A 14,269-nucleotide genomic window follows, 5' to 3' on the forward strand; every position below is an offset into this window, starting at 1 on the left:
GGGGGGGAGGGGGAGGAGGATTCAGGAGGGAGGAGAAGGTGGCAAAGAGCTTCCTAGGGTTAGAGGCAGATGCTTGGAATTTAGAGTGGTAGAAAGTGGCTTTAGCAGCAGAGACAGAAGAGGAAAATGTAGAGAGGAGGGAGTGAAAGGATGCCAGGTCCGCAGGGAGGCGAGTTTTCCTCCATTTCCGCTCGGCTGCCCGGAGCCCTGTTCTGTGAGCTCGCAATGAGTCGTCGAGCCACGGAGCAGGAGGGGAGGACCGAGCCGGCCTGGAGGATAGGGGACATAGAGAATCAAGGGATGCAGAAAGGGAGGAGAGGAGGGTTGAGGAGGCAGAATCAGGAGATAGGTTGGAGAAGGTTTGAGCAGAGGGAAGAGATGATAGGATGGAAGAGGAGAGAGTAGCGGGGGAGAGAGAGCGAAGATTGGGACGGCGCGATACCATCCGAGTAGGGCTACCTACTACTAGTAGTACCAGGCTGGGGAGGCGCACTGGAGGCCTAGTGCATGGAGCTGGCACAGGTGGTACCAGACTGGTGACACACACTTCAGGGCAAGTGCGAGGAGCGGACACAGGATGTACCAGACTGGGGAGGCGCACTGGAGGCCTAGTGCGTGGAGCCGGCACAGGTGGTACCAGACTGGTGACACACACTTCAGGGCAAGTGCGTGGAGCTGGCACAGGTGGTACCGGACTGGTGAAACACACCTCAAGGCGAGTGCGCAGAGCTGGCCCAGGACGTACAGGACTAGGGAAGCTTACTGGAGACCTGGTGTGGAGCGGGCACAGATTTTACCAGACAGAGAGCACGCTCCTCAGGATGAGTACAGAGAGCTGACCTAGGTGGCATCAGACTGATAACACGCTCCTTATTGCGAATGTCGTGCCTCAGACACCAACACAACAACTCTCTCATTTCTCTCCCCCCCCCAATTTCTCCATCAAACCACTGACGGTCTCTGACTCTCTCCGTTCACTCTCCTCCAATTTCTCCATCTTCTCCCAGATTGGCTCCGGTTCACTCCTCGTCTCCTCCGACCACCCCGTATGCCCCCTCCAAAAAACGTTTGGGCTTTCTTTGTGGCCGCGAACCCCGGTGTCGTCGCTGTCCTCCCTTCTCTCCTTGCGTCTGCTGCCAGGATTTCCTCCCAAGTCCAGGATCCCTTCCCATCCAAGATCTCATCCCAAGTCCAGGATACCTTCTCCTCCTGGGCATGCAGGTTGGTCCTGGTGTGGTGGGATCTTCTGTCACGATCGTCGTAAGAACATTCGAACCAAAGCACAGCGTGAAATCGGTTCAACATTTTTTATTAGAAGTGAACCGCACAACAAAACAATAAAGAGCAATGGACACGTGAAGCTATGGAGTGCTCACAGGCAACTACACATAAACAAGATCCCCAAAAACACAGTGGGCTGCCTAAATATGATCCCCAATCAGAGACAACGATAAACAGCTGCCTCTGATTGGGAACCATACCTGGCCAACATAGAAATAAAACAACCTAGATTACCCACCCTAGCCACACCCCGACCTAACCAAAATAGAGAATAAAAAGACTCTATATGTTCAGGGCGTGACAATATCTCTCGGGATGTGCTTATTGGGGCAGTATAGTTAGGCCCTGTCCAGAAGAAACCCTAACCCCTCATCCCTAGTCACTTATGTACGTATAACTACTTGAGAGGTGTAAGGAGTAGAGTGAATGCACTTTGAAGTAAATCTCTGCTCTGTTAAAAGTACACTGAAGAAAAGCTATTTTATTGATCATAGTGAATTAGGAGTATAATTAAAACAGGTTACCATTTCCCACCAACATTAGACCACTATACAGACAGCCCTTAAATTGCTGAAATAAATAAATCAAATCAATTATGAGAATAATCAAATTAACCAATACCTGACACAGACATTGTGGTGTAGTGGGAAGATCGGAATACCTTGAACCGGGTGGTTTTGATGTTCAAATCCCAGGTGAGGATGTTGAATAATAATACTGTATAAATGCACAATGTAAACATGTACATCAAAGTGTGTCAAATATATAGTGTGTGAGGGCATCCCTAACCTTGCCAACAGACAAAGAGATGTCACTGGTTCACCAATCAGGGTCTTGATTGGCTTAGCAACAGTTACAATGTGTAATGAACCACTTCTTGGGGGTCTTTGGGACCATTAGGCGATGTCCTGACAACTGATACACAGAAATGTTCCCATAAAATGTGTGAACATTCGTATTTTATCTTCTGTGTATGTTTGGTGGAATAATCTCCTAACCCTCAGAAGACTGGACACTTGAATGTTCTTGCAACGTTCCCATGAAATGTGTCTAGAACATTAATATCGACGATATGTTCTGAGAACATGGCAACTATGTCCTGTGTATGTTTGGTGGGGTGTAGATGGAATATTCTCCCAACCCACAGAAAACTGGACACATGACTGTTCTTGCAACGTTCCCATTAACATTAATATCGTTCTAGAACATTAATATCTTAAATTCTGAGAACATGGTAACCGTGTTCTGGATAAGATGTATTTGACATTAAGGGGATGATCTCTTGGAAACATTCCTTGCACATCTTGGAAACATTCCAAAGATAGCGTTATTAAATGACCTACTGTAAGGAAATTCCCTCTTAAGGGAATGTTCTCTAAAGTTATGGGAATGCTTCCCAAAAAATTTATTCACTCATTGTCCCGGGTTGGAGCGAGCCGGTCGCATCCGCGCTTCGGTCTGCAGGTTGTATAACTTTTTCATTACATTTCATTACATTTCATTATAGTACAACGGTCTGATTTGTCTAATCTTAGCAATTTCTTCTTAGCTAGCTACATAGTCGTCGTTGTATCAAAGATAATTGCGTAATTATCGTATTTCGTCGTCCTCCTATCTGCCCAACACGTTCACCGTCTACCGTAGCACTGTAGTAACTATCACACTCAACTGAACGACTTGATTAGTGTAGTGTTAGCTAGCTACATAGTTGTCTTTGCTGTCTTCGTATCCAAGATAATTGTGTAGTTTAGAGTGTGGAGTCTTAGAGTGATAATTGCGTTATTATCGTATTTCGTCGTCCTCCTATCTGCCTAGCAGCTAGCCAGCTAGCATACGTTCACCGGCTACCGTAGCACTGTAGTAACTATCACACTCAACTGAACGACTTGATTAGTGTAGTATTAGCTAGCTACATAGTTGTCTTTGCTGTCTTCGTATCCAAGATAATTGTGTAGTTTAGAGTGTGTAGTCTTAGAGTGATTATCTTAATTTACCGAGGTTAGCTAGCCAGCTATTTTGTCGTCCTTAACGTAGGAGACACTCCTAGCTAGCCAACAGCCAGCCAACGTCTACTGAATAGAACTTTCGCATTCCGGTCGCATTCCGCTTCGCTCCACAGGTAGTATCACATTTTCATTTCATTTCATTACAGTCCCAACGGTGTGATTTGTTTGATCGTAGCTAGCTACATAGCTAGCTACATAGCCACCTTTGTTTCAAAGATAATTGTGTAGTCTAGAGTGATTTTCTAGGTTAGCTAGCCAGCTATTGTCGTTCTCCTAACGCAACGTAACGTAACCAACACTTCTAGCTAGCCAGCTAGCCCCCGAAAAGCAGCATTGTAGAAACTTCACAGTCAACGGAATGACTTGATTAGGGTAGTGTCAACAACGCAGCTAGCCTACCTCAGCAGTACTGTATCATTTTAATCATTTTAGTCAATTAGATTCTTGCTACGTAAGCTTAACTTTCTGAACATTCGAGACATGTAGTCCACTTGTCATTCCAATCTCCTCTGCATTAGCGTAGCCTCTTCTCTAGCCTGTCAACTATGTGTCTGTCCATCCCTGTTCTCTCCTCTCTGCACAGACCATACAAACGCTCCACACCGCATGGCCGCGGCCACCCTAATCTGGTGGTCCCAGCGCGCACGACCCACGTGGAGTTCCAGGTCTCCGGTAGCCTCTGGAACTGCAGATCTGCGGCCAACAAGGCAGAGTTCATCTCAGCCTATCCCTCCCTCCAGTCCCTCGACTTCTTGGCACTGACGGAAACATGGATCACCACAGACAACACCGCTACTCCTACTGCTCTCTCTTCGTCCGCCCACGTGCTCTCGCACACCCCGAGAGCTTCTGGTCAGCGGGGTGGTGGCACCGGGATCCTCATCTCTCCCAAGTGGTCATTCTCTCTTTCTCCCCTTACCCATCTGTCTATCGCCTCCTTTGAATTCCATGCTGTCACAGTTACCAGCCCTTTCAAGCTTAACATCCTTATCATTTATCGCCCTCCAGGTTCCCTCGGACAGTTCATCAATGAGCTTGATGCCTTGATAAGCTCCTTTCCTGAGGACGGCTCACCTCTCACAGTTCTGGGCGACTTTAACCTCCCCACGTCTACCTTTGACTCATTCCTCTCTGCCTCCTTCTTTCCACTCCTCTCCTCTTTTGACCTCACCCTCTCACCTTCCCCCCTACTCACAAGGCAGGCAATACGCTCACCTCATCTTTACTAGATGCTGTTCCTCCACTAACCTCATTGCAACTCCCCTCCAAGTCTCCGACCACTACCTTGTATCCTTTTCCCTCTCGCTCTCATCCAACACTTCCCACACTGCCCCTACTCGGATGGTATCGCGCCGTCCCAACCTTCGCTCTCTCTCCCCCGCTACTCTCTCCTCTTCCATCCTATCATCTCTTCCCTCTGCTCAAACCTTCTCCAACCTATCTCCTGATTCTGCCTCCTCAACCCTCCTCTCCTCCCTTTCTGCATCCTTTGACTCTCTATGTCCCCTATCCTCCAGGCCGGCTCGGTCCTCCCCTCCCGCTCCGTGGCTCGACGACTCATTGCGAGCTCACAGAACAGGGCTCCGGGCAGCCGAGCGGAAATGGAGGAAAACTCGCCTCCCTGCGGACCTGGCATCCTTTCACTCCCTCCTCTCTACATTTTCCTCCTCTGTCTCTGCTGCTAAAGCCACTTTCTACCACTCTAAATTCCAAGCATCTGCCTCTAACCCTAGGAAGCTCTTTGCCACCTTCTCCTCCCTCTTGAATCCTCCTCCCCCTCCCCCTCCTCCCTCTCTGCAGATGACTTCGTCAACCATTTTGAAAAGAAGGTCGACGACATCCGATCCTCGTTTGCTAAGTCAAACGACACCGCTGGTTCTGCTCACACTGCTCTACCCTGTGCTCTGACCTCTTTCTCCCCTCTCTCTCCAGATGACATCTCGCGTCTTGTGACGGCCGGCCGCCCAACAACCTGCCCGCTTGACCCTATCCCCTCCTCTCTTCTCCAGACCATCTCCGGTGACCTTCTCCCTTACCTCACCTCGCTCATCAACTCATCCCTGACCGCTGGCTACGTCCCTCCCGTCTTCAAGAGAGCGAGAGTTGCACCCCTTCTGAAAAAACCTACACTCGATCCCTCCGATGTCAACAACTACAGACCAGTATCCCTTCTTTCTTTTCTCTCCAAAACTCTTGAACGTGCCGTCCTTGGCCAGCTCTCCCGCTATCTCTCTCAGAATGACCTTCTTGATCCAAATCAGTCAGGTTTCAAGACTAGTCATTCAACTGAGACTGCTCTTCTCTGTATCACGGAGGCGCTCCGCACTGCTAAAGCTAACTCTCTCTCCTCTGCTCTCATCCTTCTAGACCTATCGGCTGCCTTCGATACTGTGAACCATCAGATCCTCCTCTCCACCCTCTCCGAGTTGGGCATCTCCGGCGCGGCCCACGCTTGGATTGCGTCCTACCTGACAGGTCGCTCCTACCAGGTGGCGTGGCGAGAATCCGTCTCCTCACCACGTGCTCTCACCACTGGTGTCCCCCAGGGCTCTGTTCTAGGCCCTCTCCTATTCTCGCTATACACCAAGTCACTTGGCTCTGTCATAACCTCACATGGTCTCTCCTATCATTGCTATGCAGACGACACACAATTAATCTTCTCCTTTCCCCCTTCTGACGACCAGGTGGCGAATCGCATCTCTGCATGTCTGGCAGACATATCAGTGTGGATGACGGATCATCACCTCAAGCTGAACCTCGGCAAGACGGAGCTGCTCTTCCTCCCGGGGAAGGACTGCCCGTTCCATGATCTCGCCATCACGGTTGACAACTCCATTGTGTCCTCCTCCCAGAGCGCTAAGAACCTTGGCGTGATCCTGGACAACACCCTGTCGTTCTCAAATAACATCAAGGCGGTGGCCCGTTCCTGTAGGTTCATGCTCTACAACATCCGCAGAGTACGACCCTGCCTCACACAGGAAGCGGCGCAGGTCCTAATCCAGGCACTTGTCATCTCCCGTCTGGATTACTGCAACTCGCTGTTGGCTGGGCTCCCTGCCTGTGCCATTAAACCCCTACAACTCATCCAGAACGCCGCAGCCCGTCTGGTGTTCAACCTTCCCAAGTTCTCTCACGTCACCCCGCTCCTCCGCACTCTCCACTGGCTTCCAGTTGAAGCTCGCATCCGCTACAAGACCATAGTGCTTGCCTACGGAGCTGTAAGGGGAACGGCACCTCAGTACCTCCAGGCTCTGATCAGGCCCTACACCCAAACAAGGGCACTGCGTTCATCCACCTCTGGCCTGCTCGCCTCCCTACCACTGAGGAAGTACAGTTCCCGCTCAGCCCAGTCAAAACTGTTCGCTGCTCTGGCCCCACAATGGTGGAACAAACTCCCTCACGACGCCAGGACAGCGGAGTCAATCACCACCTTCCGGAGACACCTGAAACCCCACCTCTTCTAGGATAGGATAAAGTAATCCTTCTCACCCCCCCCCCCTCCCCCCCCCTCCCCCCCCCCTTAAAATACCTAGATGCACTATTGTAAAGTGGCTGTTCCACTGGATGTCATAAGGTGAAAGCACCAATTTGTAAGTCGCTCTGGATAAGAGCGTCTGCTAAATGACTTAAATGTAATGTAAAAAAAAAATCATCCTGTTGTCCCACATTCGGGTAGTGGTCATCCTCGTCAAAAATCGTAATCAAACATGGGCTTGTCTTGAGAGTCTTGCATGGCCCAATCAAAAAAGCGGTTATCTTTTGATACAGCAAATACTCCCAAAGGGGTTCAAGGAACGTTCAGTCAAAAAGTTGGGACGCTGTTGCTTGTTGATTCGAGTTAGCATGGCGATCAACATTAAAAAGATTGGGGTAGTTAAATGCTTTTCCCTCCCTCCCTGATCCAAATGTCTCATTTGCATATGACTTTAGGAACGTAGTTGTGAAGGGTACAGTCCTGTCTTGGCCATCAAAACTACTGCAGAGGCAGGACATCTGGAGATACTGTGCTGAGTTGGAGAAGGGGGCCAGTGACCCCCTAACAGTACTAAGTCCAAATCCATAGTTCACCTCTTCCTCCACAGTCCACAGTTGGAGCTCCTTGGACGTGACTTGTGAATGTTCAGGATATTCTTTGTAGCCAGCATGAAAGTGCAAGACAAAATATGCAGACTTACAGTGTTTCAAAGGTGAGAGACTCACTGTAAATTATTTGGACAATGCCACCATTATCCCTGCCTATGACATGAAAGGGTCAGTGTTGCTTTCATACACACAAAGGGATACTCTGGGATTTTGGCAGTTTTTATCTACTTTCCAGGAGTCAGATGAAGTCGTGGATACCACTTTTATGTCTCTGCGTGAGGATTACTAACTAGCATTTGCGCAGTGACTGGAAGTCTATGGGTATCTGCTCATTGCGCTAATGCTAGTTAGCATTAGCTTGCGAAACTACCTCTAATTTCCTTCATACTGGACACAGAGACAGAAAAAGTATGGTGTACAAGTCCTACTTGGCGAGACAGGTCAAGACAAGTTAATGCTGTAATGAAGAACAATAATAGACCACAGATAAATACTTTCTCGTCACAATGAACGTGAACTTGATCACTTAGAAGATGAATGCATCAACTTAATGAGTACAGTAGTAAGCCAATCATATACATTTACATTTAAGTCATTTAGCAGACGCTCTTATCCAGAGGATGAACGCAGTGCCCTTGTTTGGGTGTAGGGCCTGATCAGAGCCTGGAGGTACTGAGGTGCCGTTCCCCTCACAGCTCCGTAGGCAAGCACCATGGTCTTGTAGCGGATGCGAGCTTCAACTGGAAGCCAGTGGAGGGAGCGGAGGAGCGGGGTGACGTGAGAGAACTTGGGAAGGTTGAACACCAGACGGGCTGCGGCGTTCTGGATGAGTTGTAGGGGTTTAATGGCACAGGCAGGGAGCCCAGCCAACAGCGAGTTGCAGTAATCCAGACGGGAGATGACAAGTGCCTGGATTAGGACCTGCGCCGCTTCCTGTGTGAGGCAGGGTCGTACTCTACGGATGTTGTAGAGCATGAACCTACAGGAACGGGCCACCGCCTTGATGTTAGTTGAGAACGACAGGGTGTTGTCCAGGATCACGCCAAGGTTCTTAGCGCTCTGGGAGGAGGACACAATGGAGTTGTGCATATCACGGCAATTCTATTTTCAACAGTGGAATATAATACTTAAATGGTGCTAGTAGTCCCATCTCAACTTCTTTACTGGTTAGATGATCAATCCCTAAACTCAAGTGACTTCTGTAAGTGCTTTGCTGGACCTTTTCCTACTCCTCTCACAAATGATACAAAATTACCCTATGTTGTGTCAGTATCAGATGCACACACACACTCTGTTAAAGATGCACTCACAAACTTTTGTATAATTTCAGACAGTCGTTTTGAAAGTGGTGCTCACGAGCCAAAACTAGCCCCCTTTATTTGTTTACTAAGTCATCCAATTGTGTACTACACCATTCATTTGGTGTGATATGAATGTAACAATTTGTATGATATCATACAAATTTTGCAATTTGTGTGATATGTTACAAATCCAATTCATGCAATATGGTAGAATTTGTTGTGCTTAAGATCTTCCTTTTTCACTTTTGGCCTTTGTCTCTTTCTTGGTCACTCTGACATTTCACAGGCCCCAAGGAACAGTCAGTACTTTACAAGGGCTTTGCTCTCAAACTGAGTCATGTACCAGATTTCCTTCAGCCTTGCAGCCCAGACCCTGAATTTCCTCTTTTACACAGTCCTGTCCATTTGATTCCCATGTTCAAAAATAGAGTTTCATTGGTTTAATTCCTTCCCTCTGCATTTTCTCCAGTCTTTTGCTCTTTGATTCTACGTTTTGATGTTAGATACACAGCGTGTTGCATAGTTGGTGATTCAAGAGATCAAAAAGAAGAAATTCAATGCTCGAGTTTATTAGAAAGTCTAATTCATTTTTATTTCCCCCGTTCCCAGATGAAACACAAAGTTTAGTAAAACAAAACAAAAAACAGCTTGACAATTACATTCCATATTCAAAAACTGGAACATGTGTTTGAGGCAGTGGTTCCAGAAGTGCATTGACGTTACATGATGAATTCCTTTTGATGCTGAGAAATTGGTTTAACTCATTATATACACACTGCCAGGTAGGACTTGTGTTAGCATCAGCGTGAACTCTGCAACTAGGAGAGTATTTGGCATGGTGAGGGAAAGTAAATTGGGGGATATATCAAATCAAATGTTATTCATCACATGCTTTGTAAACAACATGTGTAGATTAACAGTGAAATGCTTACTTACTTATATAGTGAAGTAAAATAAACCTATGATGACCCTTTCAAAGTCATTGTGGACCTGTGTGTGTGTGTAAATAACGATTTATTGATCATCTCTGTCCCAAGATGGTCATACACATACATTTTAATTATACAACCTTATTCTCATGAGTTTATTATTTTATGTTAAACATATGGTGTAACTGTTGCAGAATGTTTTACATTACAAACACTGGATGTACTCTGCAACTCCATCAGAGAACTAAAAAACACTATGTAGCACCAGTAGGAAAAATCATGCAGCAAATTGTGTTGCTTTCATTTTGTGAAAAAGACTACTTCAAGATTGTTTTTGATCAAATCCTGTTCATGGAATCCAGTGCAGCCACCTTTCCTTTGGTATAGCTTTTCTTTGGCCATTTGAATTGGTTTTCTTCCGAATCTCAGAAGAGGAATATGTTGACAATGAGTCAATGTCCTCCTATGTTCGTATTGCGGCAATGACTCCTTGGTTGACAGGTGCTGTCGGTGAGAAGCAGGAAAGAAGACAAACATGATTTTAACACAACACCAATTCTCCCTGCATTTTGGAGTTTCCCTTATTTGATCTTGTTCTGAGGGCAGGTCTACCTCGAGGGCAGAATCAAATGTGATTGGTTAACGTTAGTAGTGAAATGTGACTGGTTAAGTTTAGACACGTAATCCCAATTGGCTAAGGTTAGGGTTAGGTGTTGGGTTAAGTTTATCAAATAAATGTTATTGGTAAAGGTTAGGGGTTGTGGTAAGATTCGAAAGAGCAACTTTGCATATAGAAACCTTTGTTATGCCCCCATTCTACCACCAACCTACCACCTAGCGAGCCTTTTCTTCTCTTTCCTTTCATTCTCACTCGTCGCTGTGAGTGCCGCTCGGGGTTTGCGCGGCTTTCATCCAACCAATCCCATGCCTTTTGCCCTCGAGGCAGAGCTGCCCTCAGGACAAGATTGAAGGAAAACTCCACTGAGCATTTATTTACACATACAGAATATTTGCAATAGCATGTCTGTCCCTGAGAAATTAGTTTTAGGTGGATTGACAGATGGAACATGGAACAGGTTTTCAGTAAGGCTATTCTACTGCCAATGTTTGTCTATGGAGATTACATGGCTATGTGCTCGATTTTATACACCTGTCAGCAACGGGTATGGCTGAAATAGCCAAATCTACTAATTTGAAGTGGTGTCCACATATTTTTTTATATATAGTGTATATCTAACTACAAGGAGGTGAGTTGACAGCCGACGGTTAAATTACTAGATAAATACACAGAGTATACGAAACATTACGAACACTTTCCAAAAAATTACGTTACATTTTGGGTGGTGGAACAGTCTTGATACACACGTGAAACTGTTGAGTGTGAAAAACCCAGCAGCGTTGCAGTTCTTGACACAAACAGTTGCACCTGGCACCTACTACCACACCCGGTTCAACGGGACTTAAATCTTTTGTCTTGCCCATTCACCCTCTGAATGGCACACACACACAATCCATTTCTCACTTGTTTCAAGGCTTAAAAATCCTTATTTAACCTGTCTCCTTCCCTTCATCTATACTGATTGAAGTGGATTTAACAAGTTCTTAATGTTTTGTATACTCAGTGTATACAGACCGATGACTAAATAGATGGACATATCGACAGTTCGACAGACACCAGCAACTAAATATAATTATTGTACAAATAGACAGACTAGATGAATGAATGGAAAAATAGATGGACAGGCAATAGCAGAGACAGACAAAGACACACACAGATATATATGACTAGCTAGACCCACCTGCTTTTCCACAGGCCTTCTCACACTCCTCTTGAGTTTCGAAGCGATTCTGGTTGCCGCCACAGCCTCCGTACCAGAAGCGTGAGCAGCTCTTGCTGAGTGCATCGTAGTGCCACTTGAGAACAAACTTTGCGCATGCCCCTTCCTCTTTGGGGAGCTGACAGATTTCCACTCCTGTCAAGGCCGCTGTGAGGGAGGTGAGAATAGGCAGGCCAATGAATATGTGTCTGACATGGTTCGAAAACCAGGGTTAAGCCGTTTAGCCAAAGCCTATGCATTGTGCACATAGGAAAGCAAGGACACCGCAGAACACTCTGCTCTGAAAAGGTACACTGTTAGGATATAATACAATGGTGTAGCTAAGGACATGTTTTTGCAGGTGTAGTGTGTACAGAACATGCTTCATGCAGTGGGAATGAACATCGAATGACATCCAACGTCAATAAACATGTTGTCAGTTTTTGTTTGTGGAGACATGTTGGAATTCATTTCAGGATAACACAGAACAGGGACATCTGTTATCCATTGACATGACATCTGTTTATGTTGAATATTTGTCCACGTGTTTTTGGGGATGCCTGTATGATCCAATAGTTGATCCAAATGGATATTAATTGTAACATAATAGAGGGGAAAAATGATATACAACTTGAGAGAAAGCACTCCCCACCACAAGCCATTCCTTCTTCAAACTAAAGATCTCGAATATAGTTTACAGTATTACAGATCATAATAAGAACTCTCTGCTGCCCATTTAGGCCAAGACCTAGGAAAACTAAGTCTGACAGTGAACCACTTAATCAGGCTCATTTTTGCAAAGTTCACTAGTCCAAAACACAATGAACCATGCAAAGAATAGCCCTCTTCATTAATTTGCTCCACGCTTATGACTTGGCCCGGTCTCAGCAAAGACTAAAGTATAACTTTCCCTTTCTCCATGCTTGGCTTTTCACTCATTCCATACTTCATTCAGAGGCAATGGAGGGTTTATAGCCAGACACAAAGGGAATCTTTGTTTCCAAAGTGAACACAGACCGAGGAAATTGTGTTACGCAATGTATATAACCTGCTACAGTAGAGATTATATATCACTGTTTTCAACGGATCTGGGCAAGAGGACTGAATTTAAATCATGTTTCAGTTGAGAGTCAGAGTTGCCTGCCTGAAACCTAGACATGTTGGTTAGGAGGAAATGCTTTCATGTTTATGTCAGCTGAACCGCAAAGCATTTGGATGACGCACTCAACAGCGATCAAAGCCGGTCATATGTTCTACAGAGGTAGTTGGAATGGATCAGGCTGTAATGTATTAAGATGAGAGACCACAACTAAATGTGAGGCATGTTTTTTCCACCATAGTCTGAGAATAGTGGTCCTTTGTAGCTCAGTTGGTAGAGCACGGTGCTTGTAATGCCAGGGTAGTGGGTTCGATTCCTGGGACTACCCATGTGTAAATTGTATGCCATATCGACTAAGTTGCATTTGATAAAAGTATCTACTAAATGGCATATATGTACAACACATTAGGAATATTGTGTTGTACCCACTTTTGGCCTCAGAACAGCCTCAATTCATCGGGGCATGGACTCTACAAGGTGTCAAAAGCATTCCAAAGGGATGCTGGCCCATGTTGACTCCAATGCTTCCCACAGTTGTGTCAAGTTGGCTGGTTGTGGATCTCTACTCCGAATAGCTCGTTCAATCTCATTCCACAGATGCTCAATTGGATTGAGATCTGGTGACTGGGAAGGCCACTGCAGTAATCTGTCGTCACTGTCATTTTCGTGGAACCATTCCTGGACAATCCTAGCGTTGTGGAATGGGGCATTATCCTGCTGAAAAAAAATCTATTTGTAGATGGATACACTGCTGCCGTGAAAGGATGCACCTGGCAATGATGTTCAGATATCCTATGGTATTCAACCGTTGCTCCACTTTTATCAAGGGGCCCAATGTGTGCCATGGAAACATACCCAACACCCTCACACCACCAGCCTGCAATGTTGACATGCGGAATGATGGATGCATGTACTCATGTGGTTTTCTCCATAGCCTAGTCCTCCCATCAGCATGAAACAGCAGGAACTGGGATTCATCAGACCAGGCAATGTTTTTACAAACCTCCATGTCGAGTGTTTTCGATCCACTGCAACTGCAATTCCTTGTTTTTTGCTGAAAAAAGTGGAACTATGTAAGGTCGTGGGCTGCCATACCGCTTTTGTGTAAAGATATTATTTTATGGGTCTTTGGGCACCAATGTTGTACTGGACTGTCAGTTGACTAACTGTAGCCGGTCTGTTGCTTTGTCAGCCTATTTTTTCCTCTTTCATCAATGACCCTCTTTGACTACTGGCCTGCCATTAGCTGGGTGTCCTTTGGGTGGAGGACCATTCTTGATAGCAGATGGGAAACTGTTGAGCGTGAAAATTGGCAACTCAAAAATGTCCACCAGAGCTGTTGCCAGGTAATGTATTTTTAATTTCTCTACTATAAGCCACCTCCAACATCATTTTAGAGAATTTGGCAGTACATCCAACTGGCCTCACAACCGCAGACCATGTGTAACCACGCCAGTCCAGGACCTCCACATCCAGCTTTTTCACCTGTAGAATGTTTGAGACCAGCCACCTGGACAGCTGATGAAACTGTGGCTTTGCACAGCCAAAGAATTTCTGCACAAACTGTCAGAAACCATCATCTGCATGCTCATAGTCCTCACTAGGGTCTTGACCTGACTGCAGTTCGGCGTTGTAACCATCTTCAGTGGGCATATGCTCATCTTCGATGGCTACTGGCATGCTGGAGAAGTGTGCTCTTCACAGATGAATCCCGGTTTCAACTGTACCGAGCAGATGGCAGATGTGGGCGAGT

The 14,269-nt window shown here is 46.1% G+C and overlaps 1 protein-coding gene across 3 annotated transcripts in view; it reads right to left on the minus strand.

Moving 5' to 3' along the window:
• Window positions 1–9,224: 9,224 nt before the first annotated feature.
• The window catches only part of LOC115130343 (collagen alpha-3(VI) chain-like), a 97,036-nt gene continuing 91,991 nt past the window's right edge, over window positions 9,225–14,269 (minus strand). For all 3 annotated transcript variants that reach the window (XM_029661854.2, XM_029661526.2, XM_029661437.2), the window contains 3 exons: window positions 11,400–11,585; window positions 10,432–10,548; window positions 9,225–10,104 (listed from right to left, as the gene is read on the minus strand). In XM_029661854.2, coding sequence (XP_029517714.1) covers window positions 10,064–10,104; window positions 10,432–10,548; window positions 11,400–11,585 — 344 coding nt within the window. In that variant the 3' untranslated portion in view covers window positions 9,225–10,063. The remainder of the gene's footprint in view (window positions 10,105–10,431; window positions 10,549–11,399; window positions 11,586–14,269) is intronic.

Source organism: Oncorhynchus nerka, linkage group LG1 (genome assembly GCF_034236695.1).
Source record: "Oncorhynchus nerka isolate Pitt River linkage group LG1, Oner_Uvic_2.0, whole genome shotgun sequence".
NCBI classification, from domain to species: Eukaryota; Metazoa; Chordata; class Actinopteri; order Salmoniformes; family Salmonidae; genus Oncorhynchus; species Oncorhynchus nerka.